Below are 24044 nucleotides of genomic sequence, written 5' to 3'. Positions count from 1 at the left end.
CCTCAGAAATAATACCACACATCTACAACCATCCTGTCTTTGACAAACCTGACAAAAATAACAAATGGGGAAAGGATTCCCTATTTAATAAATTGTGCTGGGAAAACTGGCTAGCCATAAGTAGGAGGCTGAAACTGGATACCTTCCTTACTCCTTATATGAAAATTCATTCAAGATGGATTACAGACTTAAATGTTAGACCTAAAACCATAAAAACCCTAGAAGAAAACCTAGGTAATACCATTCAGGACATAGGCATGGGTAAACACTTCATGTCTAAAACACCAAAAGCAATGGCAACAAAAGCCAAAATTGACAAATGGTATCCAATTAAACTAAAGTGCTTCTGCACAGCAAAAGAAACCACCATCAGAGTGAACAGGCAACCTACAGAATGGGAGAAAATTTTTGCAATCTACTCATCTGACAAAGGGCTAATAGCCAGAACTTATAAAGAACTCAATCAAATTTGCAAGAAAAAAACAACCACATCAAAAAGTGGGCAAAGGATATGAACAGACATTTTGCAAAAGACATTCACACAGCCAACAGACACATTGAAAAATGCTCATCATCACTGGCCATCAGAGAAATGCAAATCAAAATCACAATGAGATACCATCTCACACCAGTTAGAATGGCAATCATTAAAAAATCAGGAAACAACAGGTGCTGGAGAGGATGTAGAGAAATAGAAACACTTTTACACTGTTGGTGGTACTGTAAACTAGTTCAACCACTGTAGAAAACAGTGTGGCGATTCCTCAAGGATCTAGAACTAGAAATACCATTTGACCCAGCCATCCCATTACTGGGGATATACCCAAAGGATTATAAGTCATGCTGCTATAAAGACACATGCACATGTATGTTTATTGCGGCATTATTCACAATAGCAAAGACTTGGAACCAACCCAAATGTCCATCAGTGACAGACTAGATTAAGAAAATGTGGCACATATACACCACGGACTACTATGCAGCCATAAAAATGGATGAGCTCGTATCCTTTGTAGGGACATGGATGCAGCTGGAAACCATCATTCTCAGCAAACTATCGCAAGAACAGAAAACCAAATACCGCATGTTCTCATTCATGGGTGGGAATTGAACAATGAGATCACTTGGACACAGGAAGGGGAACATCACACACCGGGCCCTATTGTGGGGATGGGGTAGGGAGGAGGGATAGCATTAGGAGATATACCTAATGTAAATGACAAGATAATGCGTGCAGTACACCAACATCATACATGTATACACATGTAACAGACCTGCACGTTATGCACATGTGCCCTAGAACTTAAAGTATAATTAAAAAAAAAAACAAAAACTCATAGTGAAAGGATGGCTGGCTTATTTTTATGGGCAAACACCAAATATCAATACAGTGTAAGTAAATAAGGGCACATATAAAAACGGTAGGTTGTTCCTTACAGACCAAATGTTAGCATGCTCAGTTTAAGTGTACCAGTGGAGACCTCAACCACATTTTGATCAATTTTATGCATATGTGGGAGGGAGAGAGAGGTATGAATGCATGTCCATACATCCATGTGAGAAAGAGAGAAAAAGACTAATTATTTTCTTCTATTGCTGAAAATGGTTCTGGTAATTTCACTAAATACACTTTATGTAAATATAACCAAATGAGTAAAATGCAAAAAAACTTTCTACACAATCCAGCAATTATTCTTATGAAAAATATTTCATGCTTTGCATTTATGCTGTGTGGATCTTCACATCTTTCAAATATGTCACTGCAGAATTTTTTAATCTGGCCATCCTGAGACTACGTAAAATGTGCATCCCAACATAGAATTATTACTTATCTACTGATACATAAAGCCTTCTTTATACTTCTCTATTTGTACTTTACAATGATACAACTTTATTTGTACTTTAACCATATTTGATTTTTTACTCATATTGACTGCATTCTAAATCTTAAGTAGTTTTATACAATGCTAAGAAACACTTAAATTGTAATGTCTTTGCAGCACTGAAATTACTAATTGGGAAGGTGAGGTTTAAGTAACCTCATTAATTTGACTATCAACCTGTAATAAGTAAAAGGCAGAGAAAGTGATTTCCATGCTGAGGAAAGTGGCATACACCTGCAGACTCAGGTAAAGAGTTCAAGTCCAACCTGGGCAACATAGTAAGACCCCATCTCTTTAAAAAGAAAGATTTCCAAAACCCAGCAGGAAATCCCTGCTCTTCTCTCCCCTTCCAAATCAACAAAACTAAATGTGACTAATCCTAAATTTATAGCTCAAACTTGCAGCAAGGTCATTCTATTGCTCCTAACCTCTCCAGTAATAAATCAGATCCTTTGGATATCTACGTTATGACTCCCAAATTCAAAAGAGTTAGTTCCCTCACCAACACTTTTTAACAAATCAAATAGAATGGAATGAAACACAGTCCTGAAGTTGACTCAGTAATCTATACATCTAAAGAAATAACACATCATATCCATCTGGCAAGGGATTAGTCAGACACAACAAGGAACAGAAATCACAATGGCAAATCAAAACCTATCTAAGCAGTGCCCAAGGGGACAGGTACCCTGGCCCTGCAACAAGTCTTTTTTCAATGAAGAGTTAAAAATAACAGACTACTTTAATACCCCTAAACATCTGAAGGATTTAATTTATTATACACTCATTGCACAGTGTACTGTGATTTCCAATGTAGCTTTACACAGAGAACACGTGCTAGATGTGAGAATCCAGTGCCCTTGTTAATTACCTTTACCACTGCAAATTAATAAATCAGCATTTGATTTCAAATGCTACTCTCATAAGCTTAATTAAAATGAATGAATTTCTCATGGTATACTAACATTACCTAGTTTCTCAGCCTTTCTCTGGGCTACAGCAAATTATTAACATAATGCCACCCTAGGAGACAACTCAGGATTCAGGCAGCTGATCAACCATAGGCAACAAAACCTCTGCACATCCATTCATCAGCAGCAGTTATTTCTCCTTTGATCTGTTACACACAAAATACGCTGACTGAAATTATTTAGACACTTAGAACCAGTTACTACGTACTGTGGACTGGTCTTTGATGATCTACAAGAGGGTTCTAATATAAAATGTAAATGTAATACTGCCAATATGACATAATAGTTTTATAAAATCTAGTATACTAAGCCAGGTCCGGTGGCTCACGCTTGCAATCCCAGCACTTTGGGAGGCCAAGGCAGGCCGATCACTTGAGGTCAGAAGTTCAAGGCCAGACTGGCCAACATGGTGAAACCCCGTTTCTGCTAAAAAGTACAAAAATTAGCTGGGCGTGGTGGCGGGCACCTGCAATCCCAGCTACTCAGAAGACTGAGGCAGGAGAATAGCATGAACCCAGGAGGCAGGGGCTGCAGTTGATCCAGATAGCGCCATTGTACTCCAGCCTGGGTGACAAGAGTGAGACTCCATCTCAAAAAAACAAACAAAAAAAAACTACTATAGCCTTTTTACACTGAGGTTTAAAGCTTTAAAAAAAGTTATACAAAATTTTCAAAAATATTAATAATGACTCAGAAAAGTTAGAAATAATACAACTGTCTATCACAGGTGCCCCAACATTGGTATCTATCAATTTATTGGAAAGTATTAGATCATTTATATCTACTGCACTTAACCTAGGTAAAGAAAAATATTTTCCAATATCAAGTTATTTAAATAACTATGTTTTTGAAGTTTCTTCTTAAAGTAACTTCTTTTTTTGGGGGGGGGGGGGGTCTCGTTCTGTTGCCCAGGCTGGAGTGTGGTAGCGCAATCATGGCTCACTGCAGCCTTGACCTCCTGGGCTTAAATCAATCTGACTGCCTCAGCCTCCTGAGTACCTGGGACTACAGGCGCACACCACTATGCCCGGCTAATTTTTGAATTTTTTTGTAGAGACAGAATTTTGCCAAATGGGCTCAAGGAATCCACCTGCCTCAGCCTTCCAAAGTGCAGGGATTACAGGCATGAGCCACTGCACCCAGCCTGTTAATTTTTCTAGGAGGGAAAAACATAAATAATATATACACACATGCACACACATGCACACCCCCCCCCAAAGTTCTTGATGAATTATAATGTACCTACAAATTTACTATCAGAATAACTGGTAATTATTCTGCCATTCTATTTAAAACTCAGTAATTCCTAAGGATACTGTGAAATACCTTGCATAGCTAGGTAAGTTACTAAAATATTATAATCCTATCAGAAGCTTAATGGGGGGTTACTTTCTAAAAGCCATCTACATACAGAACACAAGTAAGAATTCAGTAACTTCTGAAAGATCAAAGAGCTGCTTTATTTTAGTTTCCAAGTTTGGTATAATGAAATATATTAGGAATTCAATTCCAGAATATTTATGGCACCACATACAAGACAGAAATGACAAAAAGACACTGTAGAAAAACTGGAGCATCTATCCAAAAATACCAAATTTGGGGAGGTAAATGATTACAGGATTGATAACATCCAGAATTCACTGTAGAGGATGATAAAAGGCTGAATCAATTCTAATTGTAATGTGTAAAAATGTTAAACTGGCGGGGCGCGGTGGCTCACGCCTGTAATCCCAACACTTTGGAAGTCTGAGGCAGCAGGTTACTTGAGGTCAGGAGTTTGAGACCAGCATGGCCAACAAGGTGAAACCACATCTCTATTAAAAATACAAAAAATCGCCAGGGCGTGGTGGCACACGACTATAGTCTCAGCTACTCAGGAGGCTGAGGCAGGAGGATCACTTCAACCTGGGAGGCAGAAGCTGCAGCGAGCTGAGATCGTGCCACTGCACTCCAGCCTAAGCGACACAGTGAGACTCTGTCTTTATATATATATATCTGTGTGTACATATATGTGTGTGTGCATATATATAAATTGACTTGATTTCAAAATAAAACTCTAATTTGATCTTATATACAGTTGCAAAAATCTAAATATAAGAATAAAAGCTTTTTCAATGACACTCATAAAATATGACAAGTTCAACAGTGAGTTATCTGAGTTCTATGGTATGACTTTTGTCTCTAATTAAAACAAAAGATCTTAAAATTTTTCATTTCTAAGCATTGCAAAGTGAATATGTCTTCAATGGATTCAGTGCAAAGCACCATTCTGAAATTTCAAATAAGAACTTAGTTTCTAAATAGCAAGATCTGTCCAGTCCAGAAGCAAGTAAGAGTTTAAAAACAGGTATTTAAAAAAACATGGGAACAGTCACTCACAGAGGAACATGAGAAGCAGGAAAGACAAGAAGAACAACACTAAAAGAAACAGCCATCAAGAAAAAGACCTGGAAAAGAAACCAAAACTTAGAATTAAAGATCAAATGAGGTTTAGTAGGATGGGGCAGGGGGAGAGGGGATGAACTAAGTAGATAATCCAATGAATACTAAGACAATTAATTTAAAAAATTTGAATGCAGGAATTATATAAATGATTAAAAAGTCACTCAAAAATCTAAATCAATTTACAAAGACCCAGAAATTGATCTAGCAAACTGAAGTTCAGCCAGCAATAGCCAATGGAAAAGTTCCCATCAAGGATATACCCAAACACCCAAATATAGCATGTTATTAAATATACTAGGTTGTTTTCATACGAACCAATTGATTAAAACATCTGTCATAAAGTTAAAGGGAATATTAAAGGATTAATCTGTGTTCAAAATAATAAAGAGAAATACAGAAAATAAAAACATTTGTATGTTAAAGAACAGTAGTGGTTAATCTAAAAATACAAGGAGGAGTGGGAAATTAAAAGTCATAAAATATGTTTAACACTGACAATAATTTTGTTAAAACTGAATTAGTTACACTGATGCAGGTAAACAGAAATTGGAATAAAAAAGCTCTATTAAGTTGAAAGAAAACTAAAATCTTTGTGCAATTCTGAGTCATATATAACTACAGCATTATATACTAAACTATAATTAAGAGAATACATGTAACCAAAACGATGTTTCATAGTATAAATTTTTATTATTTAACAAACTATATTTCCAAACTGGTTTCTATGTTTCCTATTCTTACAAGGATCAATATTACAGCATTTTAAAACAAAGTGATGTCAAATTTATTATTAAAAATTACACAATGATTTCAAGATTACTCTGATATATGTGGCAACAATAACTTTCTTTCTAAAATAAATCTCAAGTGTTTTGTGATTGTGGCATGAACTCCATAGTCACTGGTAGAATAATTTTAAAAGTCATGTTACAGATATTAACTAAAACCTCTAATATGTTTTGGGTAAACTAATAGGCATTCTTTAACAAAATGCAAAGCTAAATTGAGTTCACTTATACAGGCTTACACAAAATCTATCAACCAGTGTGCAATGGATTTTCAATAAACCTCAGTTAAGATATATAAACTAAACCACATAAAAATAATCTTCGCTTTACGTGTATTAAAATTCCCTGACATGAATTAGTATGTTGTTGCTGTAATTCATTTTTCTTGAAGTACATTAGCACCAAAATGCTACTAATGCTGACAAAATGTTAAGGTTAAATCAGATTCTAACACCTCTTACCACAAGGAAGGCATGAAATGATTTAATATTTACCCATCTAAATAAGTGTTCACTCTAAATACTAGCCAATTAAAGAGTATATCTGTATTATTCAGTATAAAACACTTACAAAATATTATATATGGTTAATATAAAAACATTTATGCAATAACTACAATCAATTCCATACTACAATCAAAAAGCAGTGAAAGGAGGCCAGGCATGGTGGCTCACGCCTGTAATCCGAGCACTTTGGGAGGCTGAGGCAGGCAGATCACGTGAGGTCAGGAGTTCGCGACCAGCCTGGCCAATGCAGTCTCTCCTAAAAATACAAAACCCCGTCTCTACTAAAAATATAAAAAATTAGCCGGTCGTGGTGGTGCACACCTGTAATCCCAGCTACTTGGGAGGATGAGGCAAGAGAATCACTTGAACCCAGGAGATGGAGGTTGCACTGAGCTGAAATCATGCCACTGCACTCCAGCCTGGGTGAGACAGTGAAACTCCATCTCAAAAAATAATAATAAAATAAAATAAATGTTTAAAGAAGCAGTGAAAAGGGCAATGCTAAACAAGCTATAACTGGATACATTTAAACCTCAAAACAAATCCCTAAGGAAGTTATACCACCTTTCTGATGAGAAAGCTGAAGCTTAATTTGCTGTAATAAACAGGCCAACAAATCATAATAGAAAGTTCTCTCTTCTATCTCCCTTACATTAAGACTTGGTCCAAATCTATAACCAGAACATTATCTGGCCCCCTCAAAAAAAGTTGGAAAAATTCACAATGGAGAAAATTACTATGAAAGGGATATAAAGGATTTTTTATGAGTACCATTTGTTGAGCCTCTTTGTGCTAAAAGAGAAAAAAACATTGCCTATTCACTTTAGTGATGGCTTCTTAGAAAAGTCTATGAAAATGCTTATCTAACAAAAAACTGTATACAACACATAATACATTAATACGGAAGTATTACTTCATGTAACAGTAAGTATATAAAATAAACTTTCAAAACTTAAGGGATACAATGGACTATTATATACACACTATTTTAATTTTTACATTTTGTAAACAGTTTTTACATATATAAAAAAACTAATGTTTCTTTTAAGGGGTACACCTTCATACTGCTAGGCGGACACATGATAGAACCACTTTGTCCCTGAAATATCAAAACAAGCACCAAGTTTTGAAAATTGCTTAAAGTGTATTATAATATTCTCATATAGAATAATACGCCAGTCTAAACACACAGTACAGAAAAAAAACATTTTATAAAAGTAATATTCCTACTTACAATTCTGTAACTACATATGAAAATCCTGAACACTTTATATACTTTGCAGATGAAAGTTACTTAATTTTTTTTTTTCCTTTTTAGAGACAGGGTCTCACTGCTTTGCACAGGCTGGTCTCAAACTCCTGGCCTGCAGCTATCCACCTGCCTCAGCTTCCCAAAGTGCTAGGGTTATAGGCATGAGCTACCATGCCTGTCCAGAAAGTCAGTAACTTAAAACTAAAGAAATTACATTTCTTTCTATGTATGAGTCCTAACCGATGGATGGAAAAGGCCAATCTAGTTATTACCCTCTTTATATAACTTATTTGCGGCTACTTTCTCTCAAAGGCAAAAGATCTCTGTTATAAAATAAACATGCATAGCTGTTGCAAAAATACCCCAATTACTTGAGAGAAAAAAGATTATCATAATATTTATATAAACTAGTCTTCATAACTTTGAATGAAAATTGTATCATTAACAATACCAAATACATATACTACATATATTAATAAATATAATAAATTATAAGTACAATAAAGCTATATATAGTTGCCTACATTTACACATACATCCAACTGAGTTTACAGAATCATAAATTAATAATACAAGTAGCTACCATTTGTTAAGCCTCTTGTACTAAGCATTTTATACAGTGTCTCCTTTAATCTTCAACAATACTATGATGTAAGTTCTATTATATATTATAAAATAAAACCAAAATAACTGATAGAAAGATTAAATAACTTCCTCAACTTCACAAGCAGGAGAATGGATGGTAGAACTGAAAATCGAAGCCAGCACTGACTTCAAAGCCTCATATTTGTTGTATTTCCAACTGATTAACTTATCTTTAACAAACTGGTACTGCCTCTAGAGCAGGGATTTCAAACCGGATGGCCAAAACAATCTATAGATATAGTAGAAATAAGTAAAGAAGGCTAAATAAAAGATAACAAAGTAATAAGGCCTGTGGCAATCTAGAGAAAACCTCTTATCTAGAGGAGGTAGCTCTTGCTCAGGTGGATGTGGCTGTTGCCATGTGAGACTACAGACCCAGTACCCATTCACGCCAGATAGATTTTAAGGAAGCTGGAAATGCAGACTGTTCATGTGACAAGCTCTAATTTTTAAATGGTGGTGAGTAAGATAAAAACCTAAATTATAATGGATGCCTAATAAAACGTTATCTGTGGCCACATTTAGATTGGCACAATGAATGACTCCAGAAGCAAGCTAAAATGCTTCTGGATGATCTACGTTACCATCTTCTTCTTCCTGCCTGTTCATAAATGTTAGTGTTCATTTAATTACATTACATTAAATGAACACTAACATTTATGAACAGGCAGGAAGAAGAAAAAGAAACTTTCCTATAAGCATCCTTAAAATATACATAATAACCAGTCTTATTTCAAATCTTTCTACTCCCCATGCTCTCCCCATCACAGGGCTTTTACTCCTGCTTTTTGTTCACTGCTCCTAAAATGGGTTTTCCTGTCATCACCAAGTTAAATCCTACACAAACTTATGATCTTATTCAAGAATTAACTCCTTAATGAAGTATTCTAACTCCTGCAACAAATCCAATTTTAGGCTCTTGTTGCACAACATACCTCTAATACTTGGCATAGTCACAATTTTATAGTATGACTAATGTGTCCCTCCCCAACCAGATCATAAAGTCCATAAGAACACGTATGGTTTTGTTCATCGTTGATGTCCCAGCACTCGACACACTGAAGGTACACAGCATGTACTCAAGAAATACTTGCTAAAGGAAAGAGGAAGAAGAGGAAATAGAGCCCTAAGGAAGACAGCTTTTAAAAATTCTCCATTATCTGCAGGGCTGAACTCTACACTCAACTCCAGAACATTACTGCTACTACAGCACTCCCGTAACAATTCAAGCAGAGATGAACAACAAATTAATCAACAACCAAATGGGAATGAAGAAAGCTTTATAAAACAGTGGTGGGGTGGGGAGGATGCTAATGTATGCGTTCCTGCTTTTAAGAATATAACCTGGTTGACAGCCTGAGATTCTGCATCCTCCTGAGAATTGATAGTGATAATATTACACCTCTAACAAACTGTATAAAACTACCTAAGTTTACTCACTATCAAAAAAATTGTTCCCCAAAACATACTTACTGTAACAACGATGATGACTATTGGAATAAATTCAAGCAAAGATCTTAAAGAAAAACGTTTAATCTCTATAATTGCAGGGTGTGAGAAGCTTCCTCAAAAATGAAGACAGTAAAGGTAATCAAGAGTCAATGATACTCACTAAGAACAAATAAGAGGTTAGAGTTTGTAACCCTTCCAGTTAAATATGAATAGGCTAGACAGGTTAAAATGAAGTGGTTCTCAATGTAACTACCAAATCCTTATTAATAAGAGTGAACTGTGATCACCATCTTCTAATTATTTCTCCAGTGGAATCATAAATTGGTTCCTTGCTACTATACAACTAACAAAAACAGGTCTTCATCATATACTCTCATTTACTATACAATAAAAACTTTGTCAAGTGACATTCTTTGTCTAATATGACCCTTTCACAAAACGAAATCATGAAAATATATTGTTATTTCCCCCACTGAATGGTTTCTACCTCCACATAATTCTGAGATAGCTTTACTTAACCTGATTCTATGGAACACTAGTTCTTTCCAAGAATACTCCCTAGGTGTTAGGGTAGGGGCAAACTCGGTGGGTTAAAGAAGCTTAGAAAGACTGCACAGTCTTCCAATTTAGATACTCATACATTAAAAACAATGAGATTCATGAACCACAAAATCTGTTTAGTAGAGTTTTTTGTTTGTTTGTTTTTGAGACAGAGTCTCATTCTGTCAACCAGACTGGACTGCAGTGGCCTAATCTTGGCTCACCGCAGCCTCCACCTCCTGGGTTCAAACAATTCTCCTGCCTCAGCCTCCAGAGTTGCTGGGATTACAGGTGTGCGCCACCACGTCCTGGCTAATTTTTGTATTTTTAGTAGATGGGGTTTTGCCACATTAACCAAGCTAGTCTTGAACTCCTGGCCTCAAGTGATCTGCCTGCCTTGGCCTCCCAAAGTGCTGGGATTACAGGCATAAGCCAGTGCGCCTGGCCTAACCTAGTGTTTCTTAAACATTATAGAACCCAAGTAACAAATTTGGGGAAAAAGCTCCAAACTGGGAGAAGTTCTCTATTAAACCAACAATTTCATGGCTTGGGCCTCTGGAATCTTTACTGTGAAACATATTTCATGGCCTAAGTCAAAAGTTAACCAGAAACCCAACTATACAAACTTGCAACTTTAAAGATTGGGTTTCTGTTGCCATAAGTTTGAATAATTCTTATTTTCATAAAATATTATCAAAGCACTCTCCCTAGGGCCTTTACTTGTATAAAAACTTTCACTACTTCATGATTCTTATGAAATGTGATTGCCAAAACATATATCCTTCTCTATAAAATATATAGGAAATTATCTGCATAAAAATGTTCCAGTTGTCTGCATAATTTAGTCTTGCATATATCAGAAATCTGATGTTTAATTTAAAAGATACATAGAATGATTCTAATTTTACTAACTATGTATATTAACCAGGCATATCAAAACATTGGAGAACAATGGCAGCAAAAATGAACTATACATAAATTAGAAAGGAAGTTACATCTGGGCAGCAAAGCCTTTTAACATGTATTTAACATCCTTGTATGTCTGGGTGGATATTATAATGGAGAAACTTTTTTGACTGGAGAATAAGGTAGAAAGTTGGTGCAACTCACGAGCTCACAAATAGGTAGTAATTCCAAAGCAGAAAAGAAGAGAAAAAAAAATTAAATTGGAAACGTAAGTCTGAGACACAACTTAAAAATAATTATCTGAGAACTCCAAAGCTTTCAAGTTCAAATTTCTCTATGCATTAATTCTAACAACTGTATAAATCAGATCACAAGCAACACAGATATTCAAACTGGGTATTAATATAACTATCAGCAATTTAACCATTTTTAGTCTTTCTGTTGCATTCCTACACAATGCTTTTTTCCTTATTCTTTAAAAATGACACAGCATAAATTTGCTTAAATTCACCTCTCTTTTTCAGCATACTTCAGTATATTGCTTAAATTTACCTGTCTTTCAGTATATTTAGCACAGTCTCTGATGATGTAGCAGAATCACGTCATTCTCATACTGATCAATGAAGAAGCTATCCTTAAATTTTAGAAAAACTCCTCTGTACAAAGGACCACTATAAAAACCATCACAGATTTTACTATTTGCAAAGAAGCTCAGATAATAAAACCATTTCATGGCATTTCAGAGCTACAGGGATGGATGAGAAAAGCAAAAACTAACAAAAATAACAAAAAACTTACTTTGATGGCTCCCCAAGGATAACAATTTCATTCTACGACTAATTCACTTAGTGAATGATCAGCGGGCAAGTTCTGTCGCACTTAGGCAAGTTCTGTTCCCAAGATGTCAATAACCAAATCACATAAGAATTTAAACTAAATCTTTAGCCATGAATTATATATTGAAGTCAGGAAGAACCAGGCAGACTGCATAAGATGGGAGTTTCTAATCCCTCATGACTTTTGCCCTAATTCTCTAAACTCTAACAACACTGGTCTCCTTGCTGTTGCCCAACTGGACCTCAGCCTTGATCCCTGCCTTGATGTAGAGGAATGCAATCCAAGTCTCTGCTCAACTGTTACCTCCTGAGAGAAGTATCTCTGACTTCTCTCTCTAAACAAGCCTCATCTGATTTATTCACAGCTGTGTGACCAGCAACAAGAACAGGATCTGACACAAATGCTCAATAAGTACTTCTTGAATGAATTCATTAATCTACATATAATTTAATAATACAGAAACAAATCTGATGACAATTTAAAAACAAGTATATTAACAAAACATCTCATATCCAATCCCAATTTGAAGCACAGAAAAAAACAGACTTAAAATCAGATCTCTACACTTGCTATGTGCTTTTGGAAATGAGTGAGTAAGACATGAAAAATTCCACGTAGATATAAAGTTATGTGCTAGTTCTGAGAAATCACAGCACATATATAATGATTCCAGGTTACACAGAGTCCATAAAGATCTGATGATTCACAAGCAAAGACAAAAGTTTGGTATTAGTGTCTTAAGTATACTCTATTTAACACACATGCATAGTATTTTAAAAGTATAATCTAGAATATAAATAAAAGTATAAAAAGTATAACGATCTAGAATATAAATATGCAAAATGAGATTAATAGAATTCCTGTTCTACATCACCAAATCCAATCATTAACTAAATAAAAATTAAAAGTGTTAAATATGGCTTGGTCAGAATATATAGAAATAACCATTTTCAGGAGGTTAAAAAAAGAAAGTTTGCTAAACGTGAACCAAAGGCTTATATTCACAGATACCCAAGTATTTAGTTCTGTTAATTACATACTCTGTAAGCATTATAATCACTATAATTCATCTCTTTAAAGAGCGTAAGACATTACGTTTTTAAAAACAAAGAATATTATGCCAAAAAGCTCTCCCAAACTGATCTCATAACTTAATGGCTTTAAATACTGACCAGGTGGCACTGCCCTACTTGCAGTTAATCAAATCAGCTTTTATTTACATATATTCAACTTAGTTTGAAGGAAAAGAAACACGAAACAGGATATCCATGAATCAATACACCACACAGATCAATCAGCACAAGTGATCAACAAAGAAAAATGTTTGAAATAAAAAATATGAGAGAATATTTTCGTCAACATGTGCTACTCACATAAAATCCCTGGAACAAAAGAACATCTACAGCCAAATTAACTTACCGTTACAGATTTCAGTGTCATACCATGGTAGGTTCCCATAGTGTCAATTTTGAAGCCTTCCGTTTCTATGAAAAAAAGAGGCTTACTGTTAAGATTTTATAGATCATGTATCTTATGACCTATAAAAAATCTAAAGTAATAATCTACATTGAATGTGATGGTTCAATAGTATAACAAAGCCTTGAATCTCCTATGTAAAATTAAATTCCATACTTGTGAAGATAAAAACTTTAAAAAGGACACTAGGGTAAAAAATACTAATATATTAAATATAGACCAGCAAACCTATTGTGTAGAAGCTAGTTAAGACTATCTCTGCAATTACGTTCAAAAATTAGATTGAATACTTTATAACCCCAAATTACTTACTACTAATACTCAATGACAGTACCATTGAAAGCACCTAATACCACGAGAAGACCCAAAGTTATAAAAAGTAGTGTTCCAAAGTTTCAGTCATAAGGCATACACTTATTTTTATATACATACATACATACATATATATATATATATATACACACAGACACTTTTTTTTTTTTTCTTTTGAGATAGGGTCTCACTCTGTCACCTAGGCTGGAGTACAGTGGTACAATCTCAGTTCACTGCAACCTCTTCTCCCATCCCCCCTCCACAGGTTCAAGCAATCAGCCTCCTAAGTAGCTACTAGGACCACTGGCATGTACCACCGCACCCAGCTATTTTTTTGTATTTTTAGTAGAGGTGGGGTCTCGCCATCTTGGTCAGGCTGGTCACAAAGTACTGAACTCAAGCAATCCTCCTGCCTCCACCTCCAAAAGTGCTGGGATTATAGGTGTGAGCCACAGCAATCAACCATATTATATATTTTATAGAAAGCAGTGTTGTAAATAATGATTGGAGTGCCAGGACAGAATCCCAATATGCCTTTCTGCAAAGGCAAATATTTTACATACTGCAAGCCTTAAAATCTCTGTCACAACTACCCAATTCTGTATCTGTAGCGCAAAAACAGAATAAACAATATATGTGATCAAATGGGGGCAACCCAATTTGGCCCATGGAGGGTTATATTTAGTTTTGGAGATGTAATTTGCCAACCTCTGCTTTATATAATTCATTCCCCAAGAAAAACATTGAATATTATAACAAAAGAATGGACGTAGTCTTTCTATGGCACATATCCAGTGCATGCCTTTATCAACTAAATGAAGTCAACACACAAAATTCATTGCATCAAGGCAACATATCATTTTTTAAAAACTTAAAGATTTCAGAATATGCATAAAAACATCATTAACTTCCAGCTGCTTCTACTTCATATTTTCATGACTCAAGTCATGAAGATCCCAAAAGGAAGTTACACTGATATTAGTCTCACCTCACAACTGCAGAAATGGTTCATTATTGCATTAGCCACAATATCACGTAGACCATCACAAAATAAGTCCTCCCATCATTGCTCAAAATCTGTTTCCAAGTTCTCAATGCACATACACATTTATAACTTGGGAAACATGACTTAACATATAAAGTCTCTACTTTATATAAAAACAAAAGCAGTATGAACAGCAGTAAACATTTATAGATAATTTACTTACCTATCAGATACTATTCTGGGAACTTAATATTTATTAACCAGTCCAATACTCACAATAACCATAAGAGACAGGTACTATAATATTTTAATTACACATAGGAGAAAACTAAGGCAGAATGCAGTTAAAGTAACATTAAAATTCACACAAAAAGTTAATACAACGTAAGCTATCTGGATCGAGAATCCATGCTACTAACCAGGGATTGGCCAACTTTTTTCTGTGAAGGGCCAAATAATATTTTTAGGCTTTGTAGGCTACACAGTCTCTACTGAAACAATTTAACTCTGATGTCACAAAGCCAAAGCAGCCATATATAAAATACATAAATGAATGAGTTGGCTGTGTCCCAACAAAATGTTATTTAAGAAAAATTGCAGGCCGGGAGCAGTGGCTCAAGCCTGTAATCCCAGCACTTTGGGAGGCCGAGATGGGCGGATCACGAGGTCAGGAGATCGAGACCATCCTGGCTAACACAGTGAAACCCCGTCTCTACTAAAAAATACAAAAAACTAGCCGGGTGAGGTGGCGGGCGCCTGTAGTCCCAGCTACTGGGGAGGCTGAGGCAGGAGAATGGCGTAAAGCCAGGAGGCGGAGCTTGCAGTGAGCTGAGATCCGGCCACTGCACTCCAGCCTGGGCGACAGAGGGAGACTCCGTCTCAAAAAAAAAAAAAGAAAGAAAAATTGCAGTGGGTAAGATCTGGTCTGTAGACATTACTTTGCCAACCCTTACCCTACCCAAACATCAGCCCATACTGTCTCTCAAGTTCAACACAACCACACTAAGGGGAAGATAAGAATTAAGCAACTTGCCTTCTTTTCCTTTGAATCTTTCCTGATCGTATCTGTTATAGGCAGCTGGGATAGGCTGTTTGGTGCGCAAAGTAGGATCCTGTAAAAAAAATTAATTATGAGTTACTTGTTAGTATTTTTAAATGTCACTTATTTAATGTGCTGGAGTGCAGTAGTGTGACCACGGCTCACTGCAGCCAAGACCTCCTGGGCCCAAGTGATCCTCCCCACTCAGCCTTCCAAGCAGCTGGGACCACAGGCATGTACCGCCACACTCAGCTAATATTTTTTTTTTTAACTTTTTAGACAAAGTTTCACCATGCTGCTCAAGCTGGCTTTGAATCCCAGCCTCAGGTGATCGACCTCAGTCTCCCAAAGTGCTAGGATTACAGGTATTAGCCACTATACCTGGCTAAAGTATCTTTATGATGTAATACTCTTCCCTCCAATAATAATTGTTTTAACAAAACAAAACAAAAAACCCTTAAATTCAAAGTATATTGAGTTTAGTTTTAGAGGCTTTTAGCTGAATTATCCACCAAACTATTAATCCTTAAATAAACATGAAAGCCATGATGATTAATCCATTATAAACAGAGTAAGACTGAAGTAAGAGGTATCTTTTTTAAAATAATTAGAAAAGGCTGTTAGTCTAACGATGCATTATTTAATCACAAATACTCTATCAAAACTCACAATGTTTAACAAACTGAAAACACATATTTAACAATATTCTCAAAGCTACTTGGAAAATTCATGACGACTGAAATACTTTTCATTTTATTACAATAGGATTCTATATCAAATATGCCAAATAAAATATACTTATCAATACCTATCAAGAATGATAAATATATGCTTACTTCACACTAGGCATATACTTCTATAGTCAAGGGCCAAACATTAAAACCTTCAAGTATTCTAACGATTATATAAATATACAGAAAGAATATTCAGTCACAAATGGTAGAACTGTTTTAAGGTTTGACATGTTTCCTATCAATTGCTATTCGAAATGTCAACCAATTCATAATTATAAGTACCCTGCGCTTTGCAATCATAGCTCTTACTTCACTACCTTTAACAAAGAAAAAAAAAACATCTAATAAGTAAGGAACTGCTGAGGGATCTAGGTTACATGGCCATTATGAGAATCTAAGTAAACTCTGATGATCTGAGGTGGAACAGTTTCATTCCAAAACCCTCCCCCGATTCGTGAAAAAACTGTCTTCCACGAAACTGGTCCCTGGTGCCAAAAACGTTGGGGACTGCTGTATTAGACTACAAGCTCAAAGAAAGTAGGGACCATAATCTTTCTCATTATTGTATCTCAGGATCACTAGCAGACTGTCTAATAGCAGGCACTTAAGTACCTGATGGAGAATCAACTAAAAGTATTTATCTAATTATCAACAAAAGTCTACCATCTTTAAAAGTTAAATTCCAACAATTTCATGAGCAAATAAAACTACTACAAAGTAGTTGCAAAGGCTGTATTAGTACTCTAATACATTTCAATATGCCTTTTAAAACCTGACACAGTTTTAAAAATATAGAAGATTGTTTGGGAGGCTGAGGCAGGCAGATCACCTGAGATCAGAAGTTCAAGATCAGCCTGGCCAACATGATGAAACTCCATCTCTACTAAAAATACAAAACTTAGCCGGGCATGGTGGCATGTGCCTGTAATCCCAGCTACTTGGGAGGCTGAGGTAGAAGAATCACTGGAACCCAGGAGGTGGAGGTTGCAGTGAGCCAAGATCAGGCCAGTGACTCCAGCCTGGGCAACTGAGTGAGACTCTATCTCAAAAGAAAAATTTTTGTAATAAATTTTCTGTTTATAGAATCTTCTATTTTCTATTGCAGAAAATAGAAACAATTTCATTTGTGTGTTTTGTTCCTTTGTTGAATCATATGAAAATAGCTGGAAGGATTTTCCACAAAATTAGAGTATGTTTGAATTTAAACACAGGCTATATGTCATACATGAAATTTACTTTGGGAGGGTCTTAAATAGCATTTCAAAGAGAAGGCAGTCAACTCTCAGAGCAGCTGAAATGGAGGCACAATTAAAGGAAAGCATGGCTGGTGACTAGGAGAAATACATTCACCAAGGTGTAATAGATATAATGTCAAAAAGAACCCCAAACTGGGAGGTAACAGAGATTTATGTTATTAACAATGGTTAGTGATTGTCCCAAGCAACAATGAGTAGGCTAGCCACAGTTTACCTAAAATAAATAAAGGGTTTTCCCTGATTAATCTTTTTCAGACTGTGACCCAGGTATATTAAGAATTATTGCTCCGGTTAAGAATTACTGCTGAAGTTGGGGCCGGGCGCGGTGGCTCAAGCCTGTAATCCCAGCACTTTGGGAGGCCGAGACGGGCGGATCACGAGGTCAGGAGATCGAGATCATCCTGGCTAACACGGTGAAACCCCGTCTCTACTAAAAATACAAAAAAAAAAACTAGCCGGGCGAGGTGGCGGGCGCCTGTAGTCCCAGCTACTCTGGAGGCTGAGGCAGGAGAATGGCGTAAACCCGGGAGGCGGAGCTTGCAGTGAGCTGAGATCCGGCCACTGCACTCCAGCCCGGGCGACAGAGCGAGACTCCGTCTCAAAAAAAAAAAAAAAAAAAAAAAGAATTACTGCTGAAGTAAGTAACTTTTAATGCTGGGAAGGGCTTTCACATCTTTCAGATATTCTGAAGCAGCAAAAGGTTTAGAATCCACTGATTTTAAAATGTGAAGATGTCTTCAATGTTACTACACTGCAATGTAAGTGGCAACTTCATTAAAATTACTGTAAAGCAGTAAAGCATTCTTACCACAGGTGCTGCATTTGGGGCTGGTCGCTGTTCGGGTGCACGCCCTTCTTCTCTGGCTTTTACAGATTGAAGAATTGCAAAAATGTTCTTGGAAAAATTCTAAAATATAAATGGATTTTAATTAAGCCCACTTTAAATATACAATAGTAAATTTACTTAATAAATAATTTAAGACTAAGTTATCTTACTATCAATTCTTCCCTACTATGTATGTCATAAGGTATCATTATTATACACAAATGTAAAAACCAGCCACTAAGATATTCATCCAGAGACTGATTATTGTAAATCCCATGGTATTCATCATTTTCATTTTACTTAAACTGTTACAAATGTATTCATGTATTTCATATTCTGCATCTGTTCAAATATAAAACCCGAAAACAAGTAAAAATCTAAATAAGGCCAGGCGCAGTGGTTCACACCTGTAATCTCAGCACTTTGGGAGGCCAAGGCGGCTGGATCACGAGGTCAGGAGATCAAGGCCATTCTGGCTAACATGGTGAAACCCCATCTCTACCAGAACTACAAAAAATTAGCCGGGCAGGCACCTGTAGTCCCAGCTACTTGGGAGGCTGAGGCAGGGGAATGGCGTGAATCCGGGAGGTGGAGCTTGCAGTGAGCCATGATAAAGTTGGAAAGTACAAGTACAAATGCTCTTCGACTTATGATGCAATCACATGCTGATCAAAAGTCAACACAGCTAACTAATCTGACTACTTTTTCCTTCAAGAAACATTCTTCTTTCATGCTACAGATTGAAAGTCTCCTCTAAAACTCATGTTGAAATTTTACTCCATTGTAATAGTATTAGGGGGTGGAGCCTTTAAGAGGTGAGTAGGTAGGTCATAAGGGCTCCACCCTTACGAATGGATTAATGTTGTTATTGCAAAAGTGGGCTCAGATTCCCGATATAGTAAGTTTGGCCCCATTTCTCTCTGTGTCTCATTTGCTTGCTTGCTTGCTTCTGCCTTCTGCCATGAAATGACCCTCACAAGATGCCACTGCTATGCTCTTGGATTTCCCAGCCTACTGAAATGTGAGAAATAAATTTCTTGTCTTCACAAATTACCCAGTCTGTGATATCCACAGCAGCAGAAAACAGACAAAGACACTTGGCCTCTGAGATGCTACTCTCTCTTGGTTTTACCCCTAATGTCTGACAGTTCCTTTGGGGCTCTTCTTATGCTGCCTATCAATCGCTTAACATTTGAAGGAATACGTAGTAAGAATCTACTCTAAGCCAAACAACTTGCTTGGCACTTGGGTACAATCATGATCAAAAAGACATGGTCACTGCCTCATGAACCTCAAATACAACATAATTTCTCTTCTTTAAACACAGCATTCTGTTTCCTTGGCTTGGAACACTCTTCCCACCTTACCCCTTTCACCTCTCTCACTAGCTTTTATTCTTTAGGTGTCACTCCTCTTTACTCTCAATTAAGTTAACTGCCCTTGCTGGGTGTCTGCCCTACAATGTACCTAACAATTACTGCTTATTTAATTTTGACTTCTGCTAAAGAGTGTAACTTCTGTGAGAGCTAAGACCAACGTACCTCCGGTCAGTGCTTAGCACTGGCCTAGTCTGTAGATGTTAAATACTATACAAATAAATATGCATATAAAATGAGAGGCTGCTTGAAACATCACTATTATCACTATATCAGTTGCAGTGTTAACTAATTCCTATAATTCTCTGGAGCAGCAAATATAAGTCTCAGGACCCCTTTGCACTCTTACAAATTACTGAGGACCCCAAAGAGCTTTAAGTTTGTGTGAACTACAGTATCTATTGAATTAAAGATTAAAACTGAAAAAAATTTAAATTCTTTTAAAAATAAGAAGACAAGATCCATGTAAACATAATAGCATATTTCATGAAAAATCACTTTTCAAAATGCATAAAGGTAATGACAAGAAACAGTGGCAGGTTTTTAAATTTTGCAAATTTCCTTATTCTCTGGCTTAATAGAAGACAGCTATAATCTCAGATAGGCTTCTACATTCAACATTCACTGTGCTCTCTTATTTGGTCAAAGAATATACAGAAAACGTATCCTCGCACAAACAGCTGGAAAAGGGAAGAACATTCTAGTAGTTTTTCAGGTAACTGTGGATAGTCTTCTTTGATATCATACCATAATGCAATAAATGGTTCTTAAAGGTTAATGCAACGCGGAAACCACATCCATAAACTTTTTGTATAAGTACTTTAAAACCCATCAGTCTGGCCGGGCGCGGTGGCTCAAGCCTGTAATCCTAGCACTTTGGGAGGCCGAGACGGGCGGATCACGAGGTCAGGAGATCGAGACCATCCTGACTAACACGGTGAAACCCCGTCTCTACTAAAAACTACAAAAAACTAGCCGGGCGAGGTGGCGGCGCCTGTAGTCCCAGCTACTCGGGAGGCTGAGGCAGGAGAATGGCGTGAACCCGGGAGGCGGAGCTTGCAGTGAGCTGAGATCCGGCCACAGCACTCCAGCCTGGGTGACAGCGCGAGACTCCGTCTCAAAAAAAAAAAAACCCATCAGTCTCTCTTGCACTTTAAATGAACTTTTTACCCATGCATGATTTGTGACAGCATTCACTGGTCATCTGGAAAATATCAGTCACTGATTACGCACATTTTCCAAATATTAACATGGTTAATTATACAGTATCAACAAACTACACTTGTTAGTATTATTTGTAAAAGACTCACTAGAAGACTTTAAGAATTAGAAAATTGTTTGTTTCTTTACTTATGGGTGGAAAAAGGATTAGAAAAGTGTTATGGTGACAGCAGCATAAAGAAACTTCCCCAAATTCTAATTTTCTCATGAAAGCTCTCATTTTATCATTGGCAACAAATACTATCAGTTGCTTTCCTTGAAGGAGCATACTTATTTCCTTCACTTTAAAAAAAAAAAAATCTGCCAAATAACCAAGTCTGAATAACACTTAAGTTATTAATAAAACATGTTGATTCAGTTCATACTTCATACAATGGCACAAGTCTCTTGATGAGAATAACCATCATGTTTGCAGAAGTGCTTTCTACATTCCAATTTCATCACACAAAATATTAAAAAGACATACTTAAGGGTCAAGATTTAACAAAATTCATAAATTTTAAAACCATCATCAAGGACATTAGTGAGTAAAGAACACAATCGCTACCAGTTAAGTTAAGTGCCATTGCCTTGATTCACACCAAGACTAGCAGTTTCACCAACCACTGATTTTGCGCCATCACTGCAAAGGTCAATACAATGAAAAATGCACATAAAATCTTAGTCTTGGCCGGGCACAGTGGCTCAAGCCTGTAATCCCAGCACTTTGGGAGGCCGAGATGGGTGGATCACGAGGTCAGGAGATCGAGACCATCCTGGTCTACATGGTGAAACCCCGTCTCTACTAAAAAATACAAAAAACTAGCCGGGCAAGACGGTGGGCGCCTGTAGTCCCAGCTACTCAGGAGGCTGAGGCAGGAGAATGGCGTAAACCTGGGAAGCGGAGCTTGCAGTGAGCCAAGATCCGGCCACTGCACTCCAGCCTGGGCGACAGAGCTAGACTCCGTCTCAAAAAAAAAAAAAAAAAAAAAAAAAAATCTTAGTCTTATTATAAAAATCGTTGAAAATATATGAAAAGCAAATCTCACTACTTTAAAAATAAAGAGGAATTAATCAATATTATCATCAATCTACTATGTAGTAGAATTACAGGTGATTAACATCTTCCTTCTAGTAATATCCTTTTATTAGTTTTTCAACGATGAACATATACTAATTTATATATGTTTATACACATTTATCTTCAGATCGTATAAATCTTTCACCTAATTTATGTAAGTTTAAAAGTGTGTTTTCTAAATGGTATTATAAAATCAAGTTGCTTTATTTGGGGTCGTTGAAAAAAATAACAACATATTTATACTTCTCATGAAATCTTTTTTTTTTTTTTTTTTTGCGACAGAGTCTTACTCTGTCACCCAGGCTAGAGTGCAATGGCACAATCTCAGCTCACTGTAACTTCCACCTCCCAGCTTCAAGCAATTCTCCTGGCTCAGCCTCCTGGGTAGCTGGGATTACAAGAACACGCCACCATGCCCAGCTAATTTTTGTGTTTTTAGTAGAGACGGGGTTTCACCATGTTGTCCAGGCTGGAATTGAACTCCTGACCTCAACTGGTCCACCTGCCTTGATTTCCCAAAGTGCTGGGATTAGAAGCGTGAGCCACTGCACCTAGCCTCTCATGAATCTTCAACCTAACTTTTGTTCCTGAAACTCAAAAAAGAAGAAAGCCCTGATAACTAGTAATAATGAAGGTCTATCTAAAATCCACAAGGCTTTAAGTATCTAGAGTATTTTTTTATTCTCACCCGCCTAAGAGTATTTTTAGAGTGTACCTGATAAAAACAATACACAAAGTATTTTTTTAAATGCTAATAATACTCATTTACGCAAGCCTAGCTACAATTCTTTTATTAACTTACTTTTTAAAAGATACAGTGGTACCAACAATATTGAATCAGTAAGTTTAGAAATAATGGTACAACCCTGCCACCTAGAGCTCAAAGAAAATTGTTCACCTCAATTACTTGAAAAAGTAATGTCCGGTCTAAAAGTTAGGTAGGGTATATCACCTGTTTTTATTCCTCTACTATGAGTTTGAGATTTTTTGATTTTAATGAACACTGGTGGATCAACATAAGTCACAATATTACTCAAGTATTAGCCATACTAGACAGTGAAAATCAGTATCAACAAATCATTTTATTGTAAAGAGCAAAAATGGAAGTTCACTCACATCCTCAGATTTCTCTATAATTCTAAGCTCTGGAGAATGATTCTTAATCTTAACCTTAGGTACTTTGTAAAACAAGTCAAAGTATAAAAGAAAAAGAAACGATTATTTTCTTCATATACTCTTTTCATAACTTTATTTCTACTAAAATAGCAATGTAAATTGAAGGCTAAAATCCCAAAATTCTACAACCAAAACCAATTTGCCTAAAACACTGTTAAATTTCAGTTTCACAAGTAACCTTGCACACTTCAACATTCTTACTAGATCATCACTATTAACAAGTATGCATCAGTGGAGAAAACATTTAAGAGAAAATTGAGGCACTCAAGAGGAAAAGTCAAATGAAAGTAAGTACATAAATCAGGATAAATGCATCCTCTTTTTGGAGATCCATGAAAATATTGGACATTCAGGTATT

General features: G+C 36.3%; 1 protein-coding gene across 2 annotated transcripts in view; it reads right to left on the bottom strand.

The window, feature by feature from the left end:
- The window catches only part of CDC73 (cell division cycle 73), a 143482-nt gene that overhangs the window by 97977 nt on the left and 21461 nt on the right, over nucleotides 1–24044 (bottom strand). For both annotated transcript variants that reach the window (XM_033200509.1, XM_033200510.1), the window contains 3 exons: nucleotides 18836–18934; nucleotides 16032–16110; nucleotides 13645–13709 (listed from right to left, as the gene is read on the bottom strand). In XM_033200509.1, the coding sequence (XP_033056400.1) occupies nucleotides 13645–13709; nucleotides 16032–16110; nucleotides 18836–18934 (243 nt within the window). The remainder of the gene's footprint in view (nucleotides 1–13644; nucleotides 13710–16031; nucleotides 16111–18835; nucleotides 18935–24044) is intronic.

The sequence above is a fragment of the Trachypithecus francoisi genome, unplaced genomic scaffold, assembly GCF_009764315.1.
Source record: "Trachypithecus francoisi isolate TF-2019V2 unplaced genomic scaffold, Tfra_2.0 Lachesis_group5, whole genome shotgun sequence".
Lineage (NCBI taxonomy): Eukaryota > Metazoa > Chordata > Mammalia > Primates > Cercopithecidae > Trachypithecus > Trachypithecus francoisi.
Note: the sequence above shows the minus strand (reverse complement) of the source record. Positions and strands in the feature narration are given on the sequence as shown.